Below are 17,371 nucleotides of genomic sequence, written 5' to 3'. Positions count from 1 at the left end.
CGGTCAGTCACAAACGAGGGGACTAATCCCCCCTCAAAGGGGAACCATAGGCCGACGTTGGGTTCCGCAACAATATATATATATATATATATATATATATATATATATATATATATATATATGTATATATATATATGTATATATATATATATATATATATATATATATATATATATATATATATATATATATATATATATATATATATATATATATATATATGTATGTGTATACATATGTATATATATATATATATATATATATGTATATATATATATATATATATATATATATATATATATATATATATATATATATATATATATATATATATATATATATATATATATATATATATACACATACATATATATATATATATATATATGTTAGCCATTAGGGTTTAAACCCCATGACTCAATTGATCATAACATCTGAAATTATATATCGTGCTTCTGAAAACTGATTTGAACTCAGCTGCAGGCAGAGGCGGGTGGACAAAATGTGGTTTCGAGGCTCGAGGTGCAGGATACAGGAAAAACAAGTCCTTGAATGTATGTGCCAGACAGAAGATAAAATGCTCACAACCCACGTACAGGGAAAACATGTTGCCAAACGCCTTCTTCACAAAGGGAATAATTAATTATATATCTTTGTAGTTTCCAGTGTGTCTCCTAAATCAAGGACGTAACCAACCTTGGAAAAGAAATATAGACATTACATATCCTTTGATTGTTATGTATTCAGCATGTGTATTCAATCATTAATCTACTATTATGCTTAGTGTCATGAAAACCATTGAAGATATTATGAGAGCATTTCCTTCGGCCTGCGCTCGGGTCTGATGTGTTTAGATAAAGGGCCAAAAAGGGTCACCCTATCCTATGCTTACATCTTTTCTGTCTAAGTTTGGCCTTCTGCAGGAAGGGACGATGGTAGGTGGGTCTTTACGGCCCAGTTTGCTTTGTCTTTAGCGCAGACTCTTGTCTGATATTTTTGCTATATATGAAATGCCTTTTTACTGATTTTGCAGCGAGTGTCTTGAAATTGCCTGCTGCGTGTCAGGCGGTGCATTCTTGAGCCTTGCTCCACACTGTGTGTTTGTAATCGATTTTATTAAACATTGTTGCTCTGATCCTCGTTCTTCTTCCTTCCCTTGAGGTCTTCGACCCACAAACCTGGTGTCAGGAGTGGGATCATCCAGGTGTGCAGACGAGGTGGTTCCTCACGTTCCAGGTCGGGAAGGAGGCCCTGCCGGCATCTAATTTGGGTAAGCATTTTTGCACATCGAAATTGAAAGCCTCCTGCCTTACTCTGGATGTGTGGACCTCTGTCGGCTGTACTACCTGGCTTGTATTCCGAACTATATTTCGTTTAACCAGAGCAGCAGTGGGTAACGAATCGATTATACAGGGCGCCCGAGATAAGGAGGGATACCCCTCAGGTAAGCTCCCGGCGTGGGAAGCAGGTCGACCCATATGTGGGTGATAGATAATAGGTGTTAAGTTACTCCGGCGTGAGAACTGCGTTTAAGGCTAGAGATCGGGGGGCGTCCCGATCTTAGGACTACCAGGAGGGATTAACCCAAGAAGGTAGGAAGAATGGGTAATAAGGTAGGAAAGGAGGGAGAGCCTTTGAAGAACACTCCAGCATTTTACATGAAAAGAGAATATGGGTATGCTGCTTTGCAACCGGGCAAGGCATGGGCTGTATTGACCAAGGGTTTGAGTACGCCTTGGCCAGAGGAAGGGTCATTTGCAATAGACAGGTTGGATGTGCTATATGGGGCTTTAGATGCCCTAGAGAAGAAGAAGAAGAGACTCTCACCTGATTCATGGAAGGTCTATAGTTGGTGGAAGGTGGAGGCCTTGAAGAGACAGGCAGCCTCCAGACAAGCGAGTTTGCGAGGAGAGTTGGGCAAATACCAGGATGAGCGCAAACAGGGTCGAAAGAAGCAGGATAAACAGATGAAGGCGCTCGCAGCGCAGACAAGCCAGAGGCTAATGGTAGCCCGGATTAATTCCGATAAGAAGGAACAGGATGAGGAAGATGAAATCCCTGTTTCCTATTCCCCCCATGGTCCAGTCCCAGGATCTAAGGCACGTACCCGACACCAGGGCGCTATAGGGGAAACAAATGGGAGACCCCCTAGAGTTCAACAGACCCCACAACCATCAGCCCCTCAGGTCGAGGACGATGGAGATAGCGGCACAGACACCCCGGGGTTTCCACCCCCGATAGGTCCAGGTCAGAAAGTATATCCGTCACTAGTGGAGTATCAGGCACCAGTGCAACGTGCGATAGAAACAAAGGGAGTGTTCCCCATGCGATGCGTGGGAATAGATGCAAACGGCGTGGTAGTAAGGGAACGAGTGCCGTGGAAGGAATCTGATTTAACGGCCATGCAAAAGAGGGTTCAGGAAATGTTGATCGACCAACCTTTGGATATAGTAATATTGCTCCGTCACTGGATTACAGAGGATGCCCCGGATTGGAGAGATATTTGTCATTTGGGAGCATCCATATTGCCACCAAAGGTATGGGCAAAGGCTAAAACCCTTTCATTATGGCCAATAGACGACCCCATGGCTCGGGTGCCACCCATGGCCGGAAACGATTGGGTCATTTTGAAAAATCATCTCCTGACCAACATTGGCAATGCGCTAGCACCACCTGGAGGACCAGATTGGGTAAAAATTGGCAACATAAAGCAAAAGGCAGGAGAATCAATCGGCGATTACCGAGAGAGAATAGAAAAAGCAATAGCTCGATGGGGCGGGTTAGGATTAATCCAAGTCGAGGACCTACCCACTCCCCTGGTGAACAATTACCTAGTAGAAGGGCTTCGGCCCGCATTAAAAAAACAAGTGCATGCCGTCCTTTTCGGTTGGAAAGGAATGGGGACCAATGAATTATGTACAAAACTCGAACAATGTCCGGGCTCCTCCTCGGAGGAAAAGAAGGAAATTAAGGACGAAATGTTGCAGATGTTGGTAAGGGAAAAATTGGCCCAGCAACAAGCAACAAGAACAATGGGGAGCAAGAAGAAGAAACAAAGGGGGGCAGAAATAATGGGAAGTGACAGTGAGAGTGGGTCAAGTGATGACGAGACACTCGGTCCGGCACTGCAGGCAGCTGTGATGCAAGTACCCCGGGGACCACAAGGACCTAGTGGGCCAAGGAATCAGACGTGGGGACAACCCCAACAACCCCAACAACCCCAATGGGCCGCTCCACCATGTTCTGTGCTAGGTCCCCCGCCGGCCTATTGGCCACCACAAACACCCATGCCAGGATGAGGGGATGGTAGCGCATGTTACCCTTAGTACCGCCAGAGGATGGCCACCCGAGAGCATTGGATGGATGATGGACCGACTGCGGAAAACGCCAGTAAGGCGTCGATACAATGTTGAACACCGAACGGTCCATGTGTTGGACAACGATGAGGGGTTCATAATCAATTTGGCACCTCAGGATAGACGAGTTAGATTTGAGATGGTGGAACTACCACCCAAAGCGGCACACATGGTTAGAGCGGTCCCCACGACCCCAGGGGACTCCGATGGGTTGCTCGACACCGTCACCCCGTCACTATGGGCGCAACACGAGAATGAAGTAGGGCGCATTAGGGATGCACCCCCGTTGGTGATTCCAATTAAAGAGGGGTTACCTTTACCACACATTCGGCAGTACCCACTTCGGCACGAGGCCGACGCAGGCATTTTTCCAGTGATAGAATCGCTCGTGCAGCAGGGAATAATAATCGAAACCAACAGCCCATGTAACACCCCCGTTTTCCCAGTGCCAAAACCAATGACAGGAAAGTGGCGATTTGTGCAGGATTTGCGGGAGATTAACAAAATAATTCAGGGTATTCATCCGGTTGTACCAAATGCAGAAGTTCTGATGACTTCCATTCCGCCAGAGGCTACACATTTTACAGTCATAGACTTGTGTTCCGCCTTCTTTTCAGTGCCAATAGCTCCAGAGTCCCAGTACCTCTTCGCTTTCACCTTTAGGGGGAGACAATTCACCTGGACAGTGCTTCCGCAGGGTTTCGCAGATAGCCCCACCTTGTTTTCACGGGCGCTGCACCGCGATCTCGCGGATGTCCAGTTGGAAGGTGGCTCGGTGCTGTTGCAGTACATCGACGACTTATTAATCTGCTCTCCATCCAAAGCAGCCTGCGAGACGGATTCACTAGCGCTGTTAAATGCGCTAGCCGAGAAAGGCCACAAGGTAGGCCGGGAAAAATTGCAATTTGTGCGGGAGATGGTTACATACTTGGGACACGCGATTTCGCATGGGAAACGTGAGCTCAACGCGAGCCGGGTCACTGCCATCCTGGAAACCCCGTTGCCTCGTACACAAAGGGAGGTGTTGCGATTTTTGGGAATGGCAGGGTACTGTCGCACATGGATAATTGACTATGCGTTACTAGCAAAACCTCTGTATGAGGCGACGAAAAACGACCAGCCACGGATGGTGAACTGGACTGACAATCGAATACGCTGCTACGAAGGGCTCAAATGAGCCCTGGTAACGGCCCCAACCTTGGGCCTTCCCGACTATAAAAAGGCCTTCACACTTTTCACCCATGCAGTAGGGGGATTCGCGCAATCCGTGTTAACTCAGACTCATGGAGATAAGGAACGTCCGGTAGCCTATTTCAGCAAAAAGCTTGATGCGGTAGAACAAGGCTTTCCGCTGTGCTTACAAGCCGTGGCGGCTGCCCGATACGCAGTTGAGCGGACGGCCGACATAGTAATGGGACATGCGGTCCTTTTACAGGTACCGCATTGCGTTCATACGCTACTACAACAGCGAAACACACAGCATCTCACAGCCACTCGACTGATGCAATACGAAACGGCATTAATTATGGCACCTAACGTAACGGTGATGCGGTGCACCGTTCTTAACCCAGCGACACTTTTGCCAACAAAGGAGGAGGGAGTCCCGCACGTTTGTACGGACGTGGTCCAGTTAATATCAACGGTAAGGCCTGACTTACAGGACACTCCGCTACAGGAAGCCGATCACACCTATTACGTCGATGGTTCAGCCAAACGGGCATGGGACGGATCCCTGTTATCTGGGTACGCAGTATGCTCGGATACAGAGACGGTCGAAAGCGGCCGCCTCCCGCCCACCTGGTCAGCACAACAAGCTGAACTGTACGCACTCACGAGAGCGTGCGAAGTAAGCGAGGAAAAGGCAGTGACAATTTATACTGACTCGGCATACGCACACGGAGTGGTCCACGACAAAGGGGCCATATGGAAAATGAGAGGGTTCCTCACTTCAGCGGGAGCACTCATCAAAAATGGGGACTTAGTACGAAATCTGCTTCATAGTATTATGCTACCACGTGAAATAGCTGTAGTTAAATGCCGAGGTCACCAGCGTACAGACGACGCTGTGGCCCGCGGAAACGCCCGAGCCGACGAAGCAGCAGGACAAGCGGCAAACCAACAGGTTGGGTATAATATGCCAGTAGTTACGCGCAAACAGGGCGCTAAAGCGACCGCCCAGGCAGACGTTCCGACATCCGCACCTACAGAGTTCGATGTAATACAATTACAAGCCGCGGCCTCAAACGTAGAACATCAAGATTGGATTAAATTGGGAGCTCAGCGCCCCGCGGAAGGACAAATGTGGACGATTAACGACAAACCCGTGGCACCGCGAGCTTTATTGCCATGGTTGGCACGCATGGCGCATCAAAATGGCCATGTGTGCCATAGGGGGGTGATGAGGCAGGTCACTTCCACCTGGGCAGCACCAGGCCTTTCGACTGTGGTTACCATGGTCTGTCGCTCGTGCGCTATATGTCAACGGCACAATAGGGGGGCTCCCCCCAGGCGCCGCCACAACGCGGGCCACCCGGCTCCGGTCGGGCCGTTCTGTCATATCCAGTTCGATTTTTTCAATTTACCGCCTTGTATGTCCTTTAAGCATGTATTGGTAGTGGTGGACATGTTCACCAAGTGGGTAGAGGCCTACCCATGCGTCAAGGCTGACGCTATAACGGTGGCCAAGTGCCTTTTGCGGCACTTCATATGTCGATTCGGCGTCCCGCAGAAAGTGTCATCCGATCAGGGCGGGCACTTCACAGGGGACGTCATTAAAGCCGTATTAAAGGCCTTGGGGGTGATACAGTCGTTCCACTGTGTTTACCACCCACAATCGGCGGGACTTGTAGAACGAACGAATGGCACACTGAAAGGTAAGTTGGCAAAGATTTGCGACGAGACAGGCCTTAAGTGGCCGGAGGCCCTTCCGCTAGCGTTAATGAGCGTGCGCTCCACTCCAGGGCGCACCACTGGTCTCTCTCCGCACGAGATATTGATGGGTCGGCCCATGAGTTTGCCGGTATCGGCGCCAGTGGATATGGCAGCACTTGAATTACCTATCATGGATGACATGCTTTTAAAGTTTTGCATAGGTCTGTCCCATGTGGCGCGCAGCATACATGAACGTGTTCGGGAGGCCCTGCCGGAGCCAACAAGCAAGCCTATCCACACCTTCGAGGCAGGAGATTACGTGCTGGTGAAGCATTTCACCCGTAAGACTGCGCTCGAACCAAGGTGGACGGGGCCATACCAAGTTCTCCTGACCACACCAACAGCGGTGTTTTGTGAGGGCAAGTCGTCCTGGGTACATGCCACACATTGTAAGTTGGCCATACCCACAAACACAGACACCTCAAACGCACCACCACAGATCGAGGATGCTGCACCACCGCCTGTTAGGGGTGGCGATCACACTTAGTTTAATATACCGCTTTGCCAGCACTGCACCTGCCGTGTCACGCCTCAAGTGGGGGGACATGAGGGCATGGGCGAACACGGAGACATATGCATATGGCGACCAAACCGTTAAGGTCTACCGGCAGAGAGTTATCTGGGGTCAGAGGATAAATATACCCTGCTGCCACGTAAAGGAAGACGTATGGACACGGATAATGTGGAGGGCGTTGTACACAGACTCACAGGGAAGGAAGACAGGTTTTGCTGCCCTCAGTCGTATAAAGCAAGCGCCACGACAAGGCGGCGCACCAATAGTAAACATGGCCAGGGCAGGTTACAAATGGGGAAAGGACTCGAACAATTTAACCACGCATGTATTACTGAACAGCGGCACTACTCTGTTACTACAATGTGAATTCATGACCTCACAGAGCTCCCCCTACGCCTATAGGCCACCATGCATCTCACACATATTAATTCCGCACCCACGGATCGAAAGCAAGAAAAAGCCAAAGGAAAATACGTATTGGACAGTGACCCGTGCAATGGCGAAGGTACAGAACCGATCACGTTGTTGGGTGTGTATGCATTTTCCTCACACCAGTACGACAGGGATAGAGATGGTAGTGCTGCCCCTGTCCCTACGAGATATGTGCTCAGGACCCTTGCGTACCCCATGTCTGACCACAACTTTGGAGCTGATAGGCCCAAAACCCCCAGCAGTGTGTTCCCGGGTGTTTCGATATACCCCACCCATTAAGCAGGCTTTGTTAGACAAACCACCTGACCCAGTCTGGGTGACAGAGCAAAAGGGACGGGTGTGTCTTATAGGAAAGGGACACGTTCAGATGGGAACCTCGGAATGCACCCATACCCTGCCATCCGACGCCAGAGGGAGAGAAAAGGGAGGCCCCCTTGTAATAACCATAGATGACCAGGCCCAGCATAACGTAACCAAGCTAACCATATCTTGGGGAGCACCAAGCGCCACCCGCGTTGAAATTAATAAATGCATGGCCTCGGCCCTTATCCCACCCCATGGAGTGATGTTTATTTGCGGAAATAAGGCATATCCATACCTACCCGAACAGTGGGGAGGGACTTGTTATCTGGGATCCATCTTTCCCAAGGTAAATTTGGTAGATCATTTTAATGAAACAGGGTACACCCCTACCCACGAGAGGAAGAAACGATTCTCTCTTTGGAACCCGGATGGAACAGTAAGACTGGACGGACGCTGGTGGCAGGTCCTACTAGGAGCATTTTTTCCCCAGGCGGGAGTGATTATGAATGATTGGCGAATAGATAGTCTCGCATTAGTAATGGAACGAATTGGAAACGAAACCCGCATCGCAGAACTACAATTGGAAGACGAATTAGTGCATATGCGAACGATGGTGATGCAGAATCGAGTGGCTTTAGATATGTTGTTGGCAGAAAAGGGAGGAGTATGTGGGGTAATCGATGGAAAATGCTGCACATATATCCCCGATCACTCGGAAGGAATAGAGGCCTCAATCATTCGGCTTAAGGCTGCGACCCAGGATCTCACGGATAGCCGAAAGGAAAGGGAAGAAGCCAATAATGTATGGTCCAGCATATCAGCCTGGTTCAGAGGATGGACAGGGGTCATTGTAAAATGGCTATTGACAGGCCTGGCCATAGTCGTGGGAATCGTACTCACCGTGGTTATAATGAAATCCCTAATCATGATTTGTGTGAGAAAATGTTTCACAGGATGGACCCCACCCACCGCCACCAACGGGATGTTACTTTCACTATATGGGAAGGATCCAAAGGCCATTGGTGAACCGGCCAACTCTATCGTCTCGGACCCCCACGATTGGGTTGATGGCCTCGACGTTTCGTGGCAAGAGGATGTGGCTTTAGGGATCTACGATTCCTGGCTTGAAATCGATGAACCTGTTGATGCTTGGGATTCTGATAATGATTATGATTTTAGTTGGGATGATTATACCTGTGATTTAGAAAGTGTAGGTTCTTTTAAGAGCTATTGCTATTATGCCAGCAGTGAGGAGCGGATGGCAAACATGTATCCGGGATATCCGGGAGAACCACCTTCACCACCACTTACACCACCCGTAACAAGCAATTTGGGATCGTCTCAGCTTAAGACACCCAACACTTTGAATACTGACGTTGATACAGACTATGTGGAGATGGAGATTTGTGATTATGAGGAGATGGATATTGGTGATGACGAATGTGCCTCCTTTTCTTCCACAGAGCAATCACATGTACAAGGCTTGATGGCATTGGACGTCGATTGTTTGCCCTGATTCGCGAGGACCACACCTGCATAAGGAGGGCCCCAAATCTGGCTGGCAACTGGGTCGCACCTACGCCGTGGCGAGGGTGGATTCGGGATCCGGCCGGGCGGCAGCTATCTCCTAACCAGGCGCCGTCGTCGCGAATTATGGCTAACAATTTATGCGTTGAATGTTAGACGGCCAGTTAGGGCCGGTATCTCTCTTTGAGCATGCGTGACGCTGTGTCGCGCCTGGCATGTGACTAATTGGGATGCTGACCACTGGGGTATACGGTGTCTTTCCAAGGAGTTGTCTTGTAAAGACAAAGGGAGGAACTGTTAGCCATTTGGGTTTAAACCCCATGACTCAATTGATCATAACATCTGAAATTATATATCGTGCTTCTGAAAACTGATTTGAACTCAGCTGCAGGCAGAGGCGGGTGGACAAAATGTGGTTTCGAGGCTCGAGGTGCAGGATACAGGAAAAACAAGTCCTTGAATGTATGTGCCAGACAGAAGATAAAATGCTCACAACCCACGTACAGGGAAAACATGTTGCCAAACGCCTTCTTCACAAAGGGAATAATTAATTATATATCTTTGTAGTTTCCAGTGTGTCTCCTAAATCAAGGACGTAACCAACCTTGGAAAAGAAATATAGACATTACATATCCTTTGATTGTTATGTATTCAGCATGTGTATTCAATCATTAATCTACTATTATGCTTAGTGTCATGAAAACCATTGAAGATATTATGAGAGCATTTCCTTCGGCCTGCGCTCGGGTCTGATGTGTTTAGATAAAGGGCCAAAAAGGGTCACCCTATCCTATGCTTACATCTTTTCTGTCTAAGTTTGGCCTTCTGCAGGAAGGGACGATGGTAGGTGGGTCTTTACGGCCCAGTTTGCTTTGTCTTTAGCGCAGACTCTTGTCTGATATTTTTGCTATATATGAAATGCCTTTTTACTGATTTTGCAGCGAGTGTCTTGAAATTGCCCGCTGCGTGTCAGGCGGTGCATTCTTGAGCCTTGCTCCACACTGTGTGTTTGTAATCGATTTTATTAAACATTGTTGCTCTGATCCTCGTTCTTCTTCCTTCCCTTGAGGTCTTCGACCCACATATATATATATATATATATATATATATATATATATATATATATATATATATATATATATATATATACAGTGGTACCTCGGCTTACGAGTGCCCCAACGTACGAGTTTTTCGGGATACGAGCCGTCGCTCGGGCGGTTTGTTGCTTTGGGATACGAGCCGAGATCCGATGTACGAGCTCAAAAAATTTATTTTTTTGAATTTTCCGGTTGTGGCTTCCGGTTCCGGTCACGTGGTTATCTTGCCGTGAAAGCATCTCTGCTTGGATATAAAACACGCAATCGTCGAAATACATTAGCGAGGAATCTCCTTGCTCCAGCCGGTGACGTCATCGGCGGGGATCCCCCGCCTCCAGAGTGGCTGGTCACGTGACCGCCAAAGCGTGTCGCGCGTGCGGGTATAATGAGCTACACCTGTGGATCACGTGACCACGGAAGCACGCCTCGCTTGAGAGGCATGGCTTTCGGTTTGCGTTTTGCTTTATAAGGCGCGATAAATGGGCTTTTGAGTGTAAGCGGTTCATGGCGTTGACGGTTCATGACGGTTCATGGCGGTTCATGGCGTTGACGGTCAAAAACCCATTACATCAATTTTACCAGGCACTGTACAGTAAGTACAGTGGACACCAAATGCACGGTGGAAGGCTAGAAGTAGAAGATCGTCCAAGACAAGTGAGAATAAGCCATACTTTGGAGATGACGTCATTCGCTGGTCCGATAACCAAAGATGTGGTATAAAAAACCAGGTGAGCTAACAATGCAGCAATGAAGGAATTCGGCCAAGGCACCGGCACACAACGACCTACCTACATCGAAAGACTCAATGCCAATGGTGACAGAAGCCAAGACGGCCGGCTTAAACACCGCCGAAAGACCACGGTGTACCAACTTACGATGCAGAACATCTTGCACTTAATATGATGACAACAGGTGCCATCCTCTGACGTACCATTACAGGTACAGGTACAGTACACGTGAGCACAGAGCAAAAGTTCACTGAAACCGAGATTAAGAAAAAAGAAAAAACACCTCGTGGTCCGTGCTCGATATCCGAGTTTCAATCTTTTCAAACACATGATGCTCTCGGTCACGGTATCTCCTGCGAGCTGCTTCTCCTTCAACCACACAAACAACAACTTCTCCATATCTTCATGGATAGAGGTCCAGTTTATTTCTTTACATTCTCTTGTATTATGTACAGTATATACGAGGTCGTGCTTGTTTATACATTATTTGTTATTTATAAAGTACATTTTTGTTATTTAAAAGCACCTAACAAAAAAAATTGGTGTTTTTTTTTTGAGGCTGGAACGGATTAATAGCATTTCAATGCATTTGAATGGGAAAATTTGCTTTGACTTACGAGCGATTTGGCTTACGAGCTCCGTCACGGAACGGATTAAACTCGTAAGCCGAGGTACCACTGTATATATATATATATGGAGTCAGTCTTGCTGACTATATATATATAATATATATATAATATATATATATATATATATATGGAGTCAGTCTTGCTGACTATATACTATATACTATATATATATGGAGTCAGTCAGTCTTGCTGACTCCACCTCCAATGACGTATATATCTATATGTGTGTATATATATATATATATATATATATATATATATATATATATATATATATATATATATATATGTATATTTATATATATATTGTTACGGATCTTAGAGACGGCACTCCCCTTAGCAAGGGGGGAGGGGGGTTAATCCCCTTGGCCCGTTAAGCTGGCCGTCTCTGGTCCTAGTACTTGAAACGCTCTTCTGCGGGGTGGAATTGATCAGGGTTATTGGTCAAGGTGGTCTCCCGAATACCTTCACCAATCCCTCCGCAAAACAGGGAGACAAGTACCGCTCAAACCACGGACAAGATGGTATTTGCCGAGCGGTTTAGCAATCCGCGGTCCGAGCCGTTATCAAGGGACTAAAGCCGATTCCGAGTGTTGGCCAAATCGTGCCACAGGTACTCAATCGAAAGAAGGGACTAAAGCGATCGGATGAGAAAGAAGAAACCAAAGGTAATAAATAACAGACATTTATTAATTATGTACAGAAAACCAAAGGAAGAGAAACGAAAGTTATATACAGGACAAAGAAGAAGAAGACACACAGGGCAAGCCTTAAAACAGTCTTAATTATCAACGCCCAGACAGAACAAAAACAGACTCACACAAAAGGGGAATAACAGGCAGGAATCACTGGACGAAGGAGAAGGGTCCATGCAGGTGAGAGGGTAGGGCGGTCCGGGCCGGTGCGCAGCGTCGAAGGTCGCTCCAGTCCACGCTACGGGCTCGAGGTGAACAGCCTGGTGTCAGCTCCACGTAGTCGTTTTCACACCCACGGTCGGACAATGTCAATTGACGATTGAATTGTGGTCGCCGACACGGACCCACTCGCCGGATCACCTCTCTCTCTCGTGCCTTCTCACCGACTCGTACCTTTTCCGTCCAACTCCTTCGGAACCCTCTCACTCAACTGGCCAAGCAGTCCCTTGCAGCCCTTTTTATTGCTGTGTTGGAAATCAAGCCGCGGGCTCCGAGGGCACGCCTACCAGTTGGCTCACCGCGGTGCTGGTTGGCCGGTAAGGGCTTGCTGACTCCACCTCCAATGACGAGCCGACTTGCCACACCTTGTTCTGGTGGCTCCTCCCCCTTCTTTCTCGGCCCGACCACATGGCCAATGGTGGCTGGTGGGGAGTTAGAACACCATTCGCACCGCTTTTGAAGGGAAGTTTGGGCCTACTATTATTTGATTAATGCAATGCAGATTCAACTACTGGGAACAGATCCTTAACTGAAACACATAATAATGAAATAACTACGAAGAGGTCCTATGGTTCGCTACGTGTTGTTCATGGACTAACTAGGGTGCGATCTTTACCAAGCCAATTGATGGGAATATTTACAGGGGGACATTTATAAGGGATACATTTACTAAATTTACTAGTGAAGGTTCTAAAAACCGTAACAGAGCACCCGTTTTTCCTCTAGGGTCGTCTCGCCCCTAACTAACTTTACTTAATGTGACACTCAGGTGTAATAACCCTCTTCCATTAACCTTACCCTTGAGTGCGACAGTTTTAAAACAACTATGTATGTCCCACCTGCTACGTTGCATCCTACCTAACAGACTCACACCCACAGGATAACCGAATTGCGGAATGGTCTTCAAACTACACATACATGGTGGGGAGCATTATTTACAAAAACACTAATTTGTATTTACACGGCAAACCCAGGACCTGTCATTTTGGGAGACAAAAAGGAAAAATCTGAAAAAGAGGAAGAGCATGCACTGCACTGCACCAATACACCATACTCAAGTGCCCGGGGATGCTCAATTGATATTGCAGTGCACCCCCGAGCACAAAAGCATCACAAAGCACCAAAGCACCAATCAGCACCAGAAAAACACCAAAGCACCATCCAGTGCTCATTGCACACATTTCAAATAAAAACAAACAAACTGTTGGCCGGTTCTTCTTGCTGCTCCTGCTCTTAGTTAGGGGAGTTATGAAATTTGAAATTACCGGCCGGACTAAAGCACCAAATTTTCACAGCAGTTAGAACATTGACTTAGGAAGATAATTAGCCTCTCCAAACAACTTTTGGCCCCCTATGAGGCCCACAGTGGCCCGTGCAAGATGATACACTTTGGTCTCCATTTATGGATCAAGGGAAGTAACTCAACTTATCTAAAATGATTTTTAATAAATAGATAATGTCTGTGTGCTCTAAAACATATCAGAAATCATAAACATGCATCAAATACCATTTTAGGTGTATAAAACTCTCAAATAGTTATATTTTAACAGTATAATAAATGATTAATATCGAATTACCTCTCTTGAAATAGCTTATATTCCATCAAAGCATAATGCACTATCTTTAGCTTGATTTTTCCTGTAATTATCCAAGAATATTTATTCTACAGTTGCAAAGTAAGGATAAAGGAGTGATGTAATGTGCCATTTACAGAGTTACGTTGCATGTATACGCTATCATAACATTTAATCATTACCGGAACTGTTATTAAGATATTTCACAGTTACATGTGCACAGCCTGGTGCATGGAAGGTCACTCTTTTTACATTTACACCGAACGCAGTTTCCGGTACATCGGCACTTAATCAGTTCGCCACAAGCCTCGGCCGCCTCGGGAAGGGTCATCCATGTGGGTTGTAGGCTCTGTTCGTCGTCTTCCTCCCATCCCCACTGTAGCGGTGATGGGAGATTTTGCAGCGACTGAAAAAGAATAATTATGTAGAATGTAACAGTGCTAGGTAAATTATTTAGCAGAACTTTATAAGATGGAAGATCAAGGAATGAAGACTGTCATGTGGTATATTTATATTATTACCTTGTGTGCCATCATCCAGACTGCTGATTGGTATATTGCTCGCAGAACGTGAAGGAAAAGAGCGTCTTGAGTCGGTGGAAGATTTTCGAAACTGCGGGATTTTTTGCAGAAGAGGTTCAAACGTGTTTGATTCACGGAATCGCTATCGGATGTTTTGTCATATACGAGTACAGTAAATCGTTCGAGTGCTTTGAAGACGCCCGAAGATATGTTGATGGCTGCAAATGGGTTGCTTGATATTTCGAGGAACGTTTGTGTTGCCTCAGGGAACGACTTCCATATTTTGAATATTGTCTTTTTGCCTTTGCCCCTGAAACCTGAAGTGGAATCACTGCCGCTGAATGCGTGAAAAAATGGTAACGAATTGGATCTATCATGTCCGAGGAACTCATAAAGTTTGTTGATCGAGATGACTTTGAGGTCCTTGCCTACTCCAAACTCCACATTTATTTGCAGTTAGGGGTGATCATCAACTATTTGTGAAAACAATCCTACCAAAATAACAATCACGTCGGTATCAACAGTTTTTACCACAATATTCTTGTGTCCATGTTTAGCTGCGTCTATCAGATGGACAACAATCCTGGTGTCTGCTTCCTCGTGATCACACGGTCCAACCGAACTGTCATTGCCCGAAGTTATCACCGGTCTGGAAAAAGAATGTTCCTCTACTTCACGGTTTAGAAATTGAAACAATTCCGTTTTGTTTCGATTGTCACGAAGAAAGTCAGGCCATTTTCTGGGTATTTTTGCGGTAGAGGTAACTTTTCGTCTTACACCTTCGCCTCTTTTCTGACGTGTACTCGCCTTGAAGCTCTTCTCACGATATTCATCCCAAACAATGTCAATGCGCGATCGTGATGCCTCTTTTTCGATATAGGGCAAGAACACATTCTTGGAATATTGGTCAAACGTCGTCATTGTCGTTGGCCGAAGCATGTGAATGAGAGCCCCGCCGTCGAAGATTTTACAATCATGTGTGCTGTTTACGTTTGACTCGGTCGGAGGAATCTCCAATGATGTTAACAAGTCCGACTTTGTTATGCTATGGAGCTTCCCCTGTTTCTTTGATCATTGGGCTTCCTCGTGGGCTTGGTCGAGAGGCATGGTTGAGAATCTGTGGCAGGTCTTCTGTACCACCCAAGCTTTCCGAAGAAGGTCTTTGGCGTTGCTGCTTAGTGATGTGAGGTCTCGTATGTGGACGGACGCCCACCTGCTGTAATTGTGGTGGTCAAGCGTGAAAAACAGGAACATGAGAGCCTCGAGAGAGCGTACATACAGGTCGAAGTTATTCTCGCGGTGAGATCGTATGAATGTTAATACAGTCAATTCCGTCCGTAGAATCAGATCCCAATAGAAGAACGTTGGACTCTTATCCAACATTTCGCCACGCCACTGTTCGTACTCAGTATCTCCGAACTCTTGCTTGTATTCTTCGAACGCTTCCTGTCTGAGATGAAAGAGTGCGCACGCTGTTACCTGAAAAAAGACAAATTTATGAGTAAATTAGTAATAACATACATATTTTTGAAGATGTTCATTTACAATATTATTATACTTGTGATTTTAATTGTTTAATGACTGTGACAATCATTATTGTGACATGCAGGCATGGAGACAGTGACCATTTTAACTAACCTGGTGGGCATGTCTTGTCCGGGTAATGTGCGACACTTTATGAAACGAGTCTGCTGTTCCAGTAGTTGCTAATGAGGATTCAACAAGAGATTCAGTCCATCCAGATTTGTCCATCAGATCACCTAAACTGTTCAACAGTGTCTTTTCAGTATGGAGGCCGCCTAGCATGATCAGCATTTTCCCCTCGCCATATAATTCTGGAAAGCGCCACTGAAGATACTTGCATTGGGCATACATGGGACAGTCGCAGGCTAGTATTGACATCTGACCAGGATTCAAGAGGCGTGTTGCCGATATTAGGATGTCCATGCCGTGTTTGATCATTGCAGGAGAGTCTGCCTTTTCCATGAAGAGAGGAAGAAGGGAAATAATGGCTGGTGGAGAAGTTGGTGATCGTTCTTTGGCTGCGTGAAATGCCGACCAAGACATAGCCTCGTAATCATCAAACTTCTCGTGCGTTACAAGTTCTGATGTTGAAGCCAGCCAGTCATTCTCCTCTCCAATAGCATCGTGAAGATTAGATTCACTCGTTTGCGTCGTGATTTTAGGTACTTGGATAGTTGCCTTGCAGAGCGGAGGAACTATGGTGTAGCTATCTGGTAGATCGTACGTTCACCTAGATGCATCGGCATTAATTTCATGACGAGCTTGACCCTTATTATGTTCAGTGGGATGCTGCATAATTGTCATTGCTGTTCCATGCAGTGATCCAGAGGCTGTTGTGCTTGACGGGTTATGATCTATGTTGTCAATCGTGCCCACAGTTACAAGATCATGCCGAAGTTGCAGCGGACATACTAGACCATCACTGTCAAACTGGGCCAGCTGTTTTTGAGAAATTGATTTTTCGATTTCTAGTACACGCTTATATGATATGCTAACACCTAACTTTTCAAACTTCTCGATCATAGTCTTGCTCCTCGTTGATGTGTGAATGTTCAATCCTATATATACAGGAGCGGGCGGTTCGTGCAAGTGAGAATGTCGTTGTTTGGAAGGTGCTGAAGATGAGGATGCTGCTTTTGGCTTAGGCCGACTCTTCCCATTGTGGATCAGAAGTTGAGTGATAGTATTGGTTGTGGTTGTGTCTCATATATGTCCTTTCAAATTGGCACCATACAACAACATTGAGATTAGTGTTTTAGTGTTTGGGGCTATATCTGGCAATTTTCTGAAAAGTTTCCATCAAAGCTTATTGTGTCTTTGA

At 46.4% G+C, this 17,371-nt stretch overlaps 1 protein-coding gene across 1 annotated transcript; it reads left to right on the top strand.

Annotated features, from left to right (window-relative positions):
* The first annotated feature begins 389 nt into the window (after positions 1-389).
* On the top strand, positions 390-10,106 carry LOC137426219 (uncharacterized). The gene is made up of 2 exons (XM_068114906.2): positions 390-1,270; positions 6,471-10,106. The coding sequence occupies exon 2, from the start codon at positions 6,665-6,667 to the stop codon at positions 9,050-9,052; it is 2,388 nt and encodes a 795-aa protein (XP_067971007.2). The 5' UTR covers positions 390-1,270; positions 6,471-6,664; the 3' UTR covers positions 9,053-10,106.
* Positions 10,107-17,371: the final 7,265 nt, after the last annotated feature.

This window comes from Myxine glutinosa, chromosome 1 (genome assembly GCF_964187855.1).
Source record: "Myxine glutinosa chromosome 1, kmMyxGlut1.1, whole genome shotgun sequence".
In the NCBI taxonomy this organism is placed as follows: domain Eukaryota; kingdom Metazoa; phylum Chordata; class Myxini; order Myxiniformes; family Myxinidae; genus Myxine; species Myxine glutinosa.
The sequence above is the reverse complement of the archived record's forward strand: the minus strand, read 5'-3'. Positions and strand labels throughout refer to the sequence as shown.

Coding starts and splice junctions, on each gene's coding strand:
- LOC137426219 (XM_068114906.2), top strand. CDS start 6,665: ATGCCACACATTGTAAGTTGGCCATACCCACAAACACAGACACCTCAA.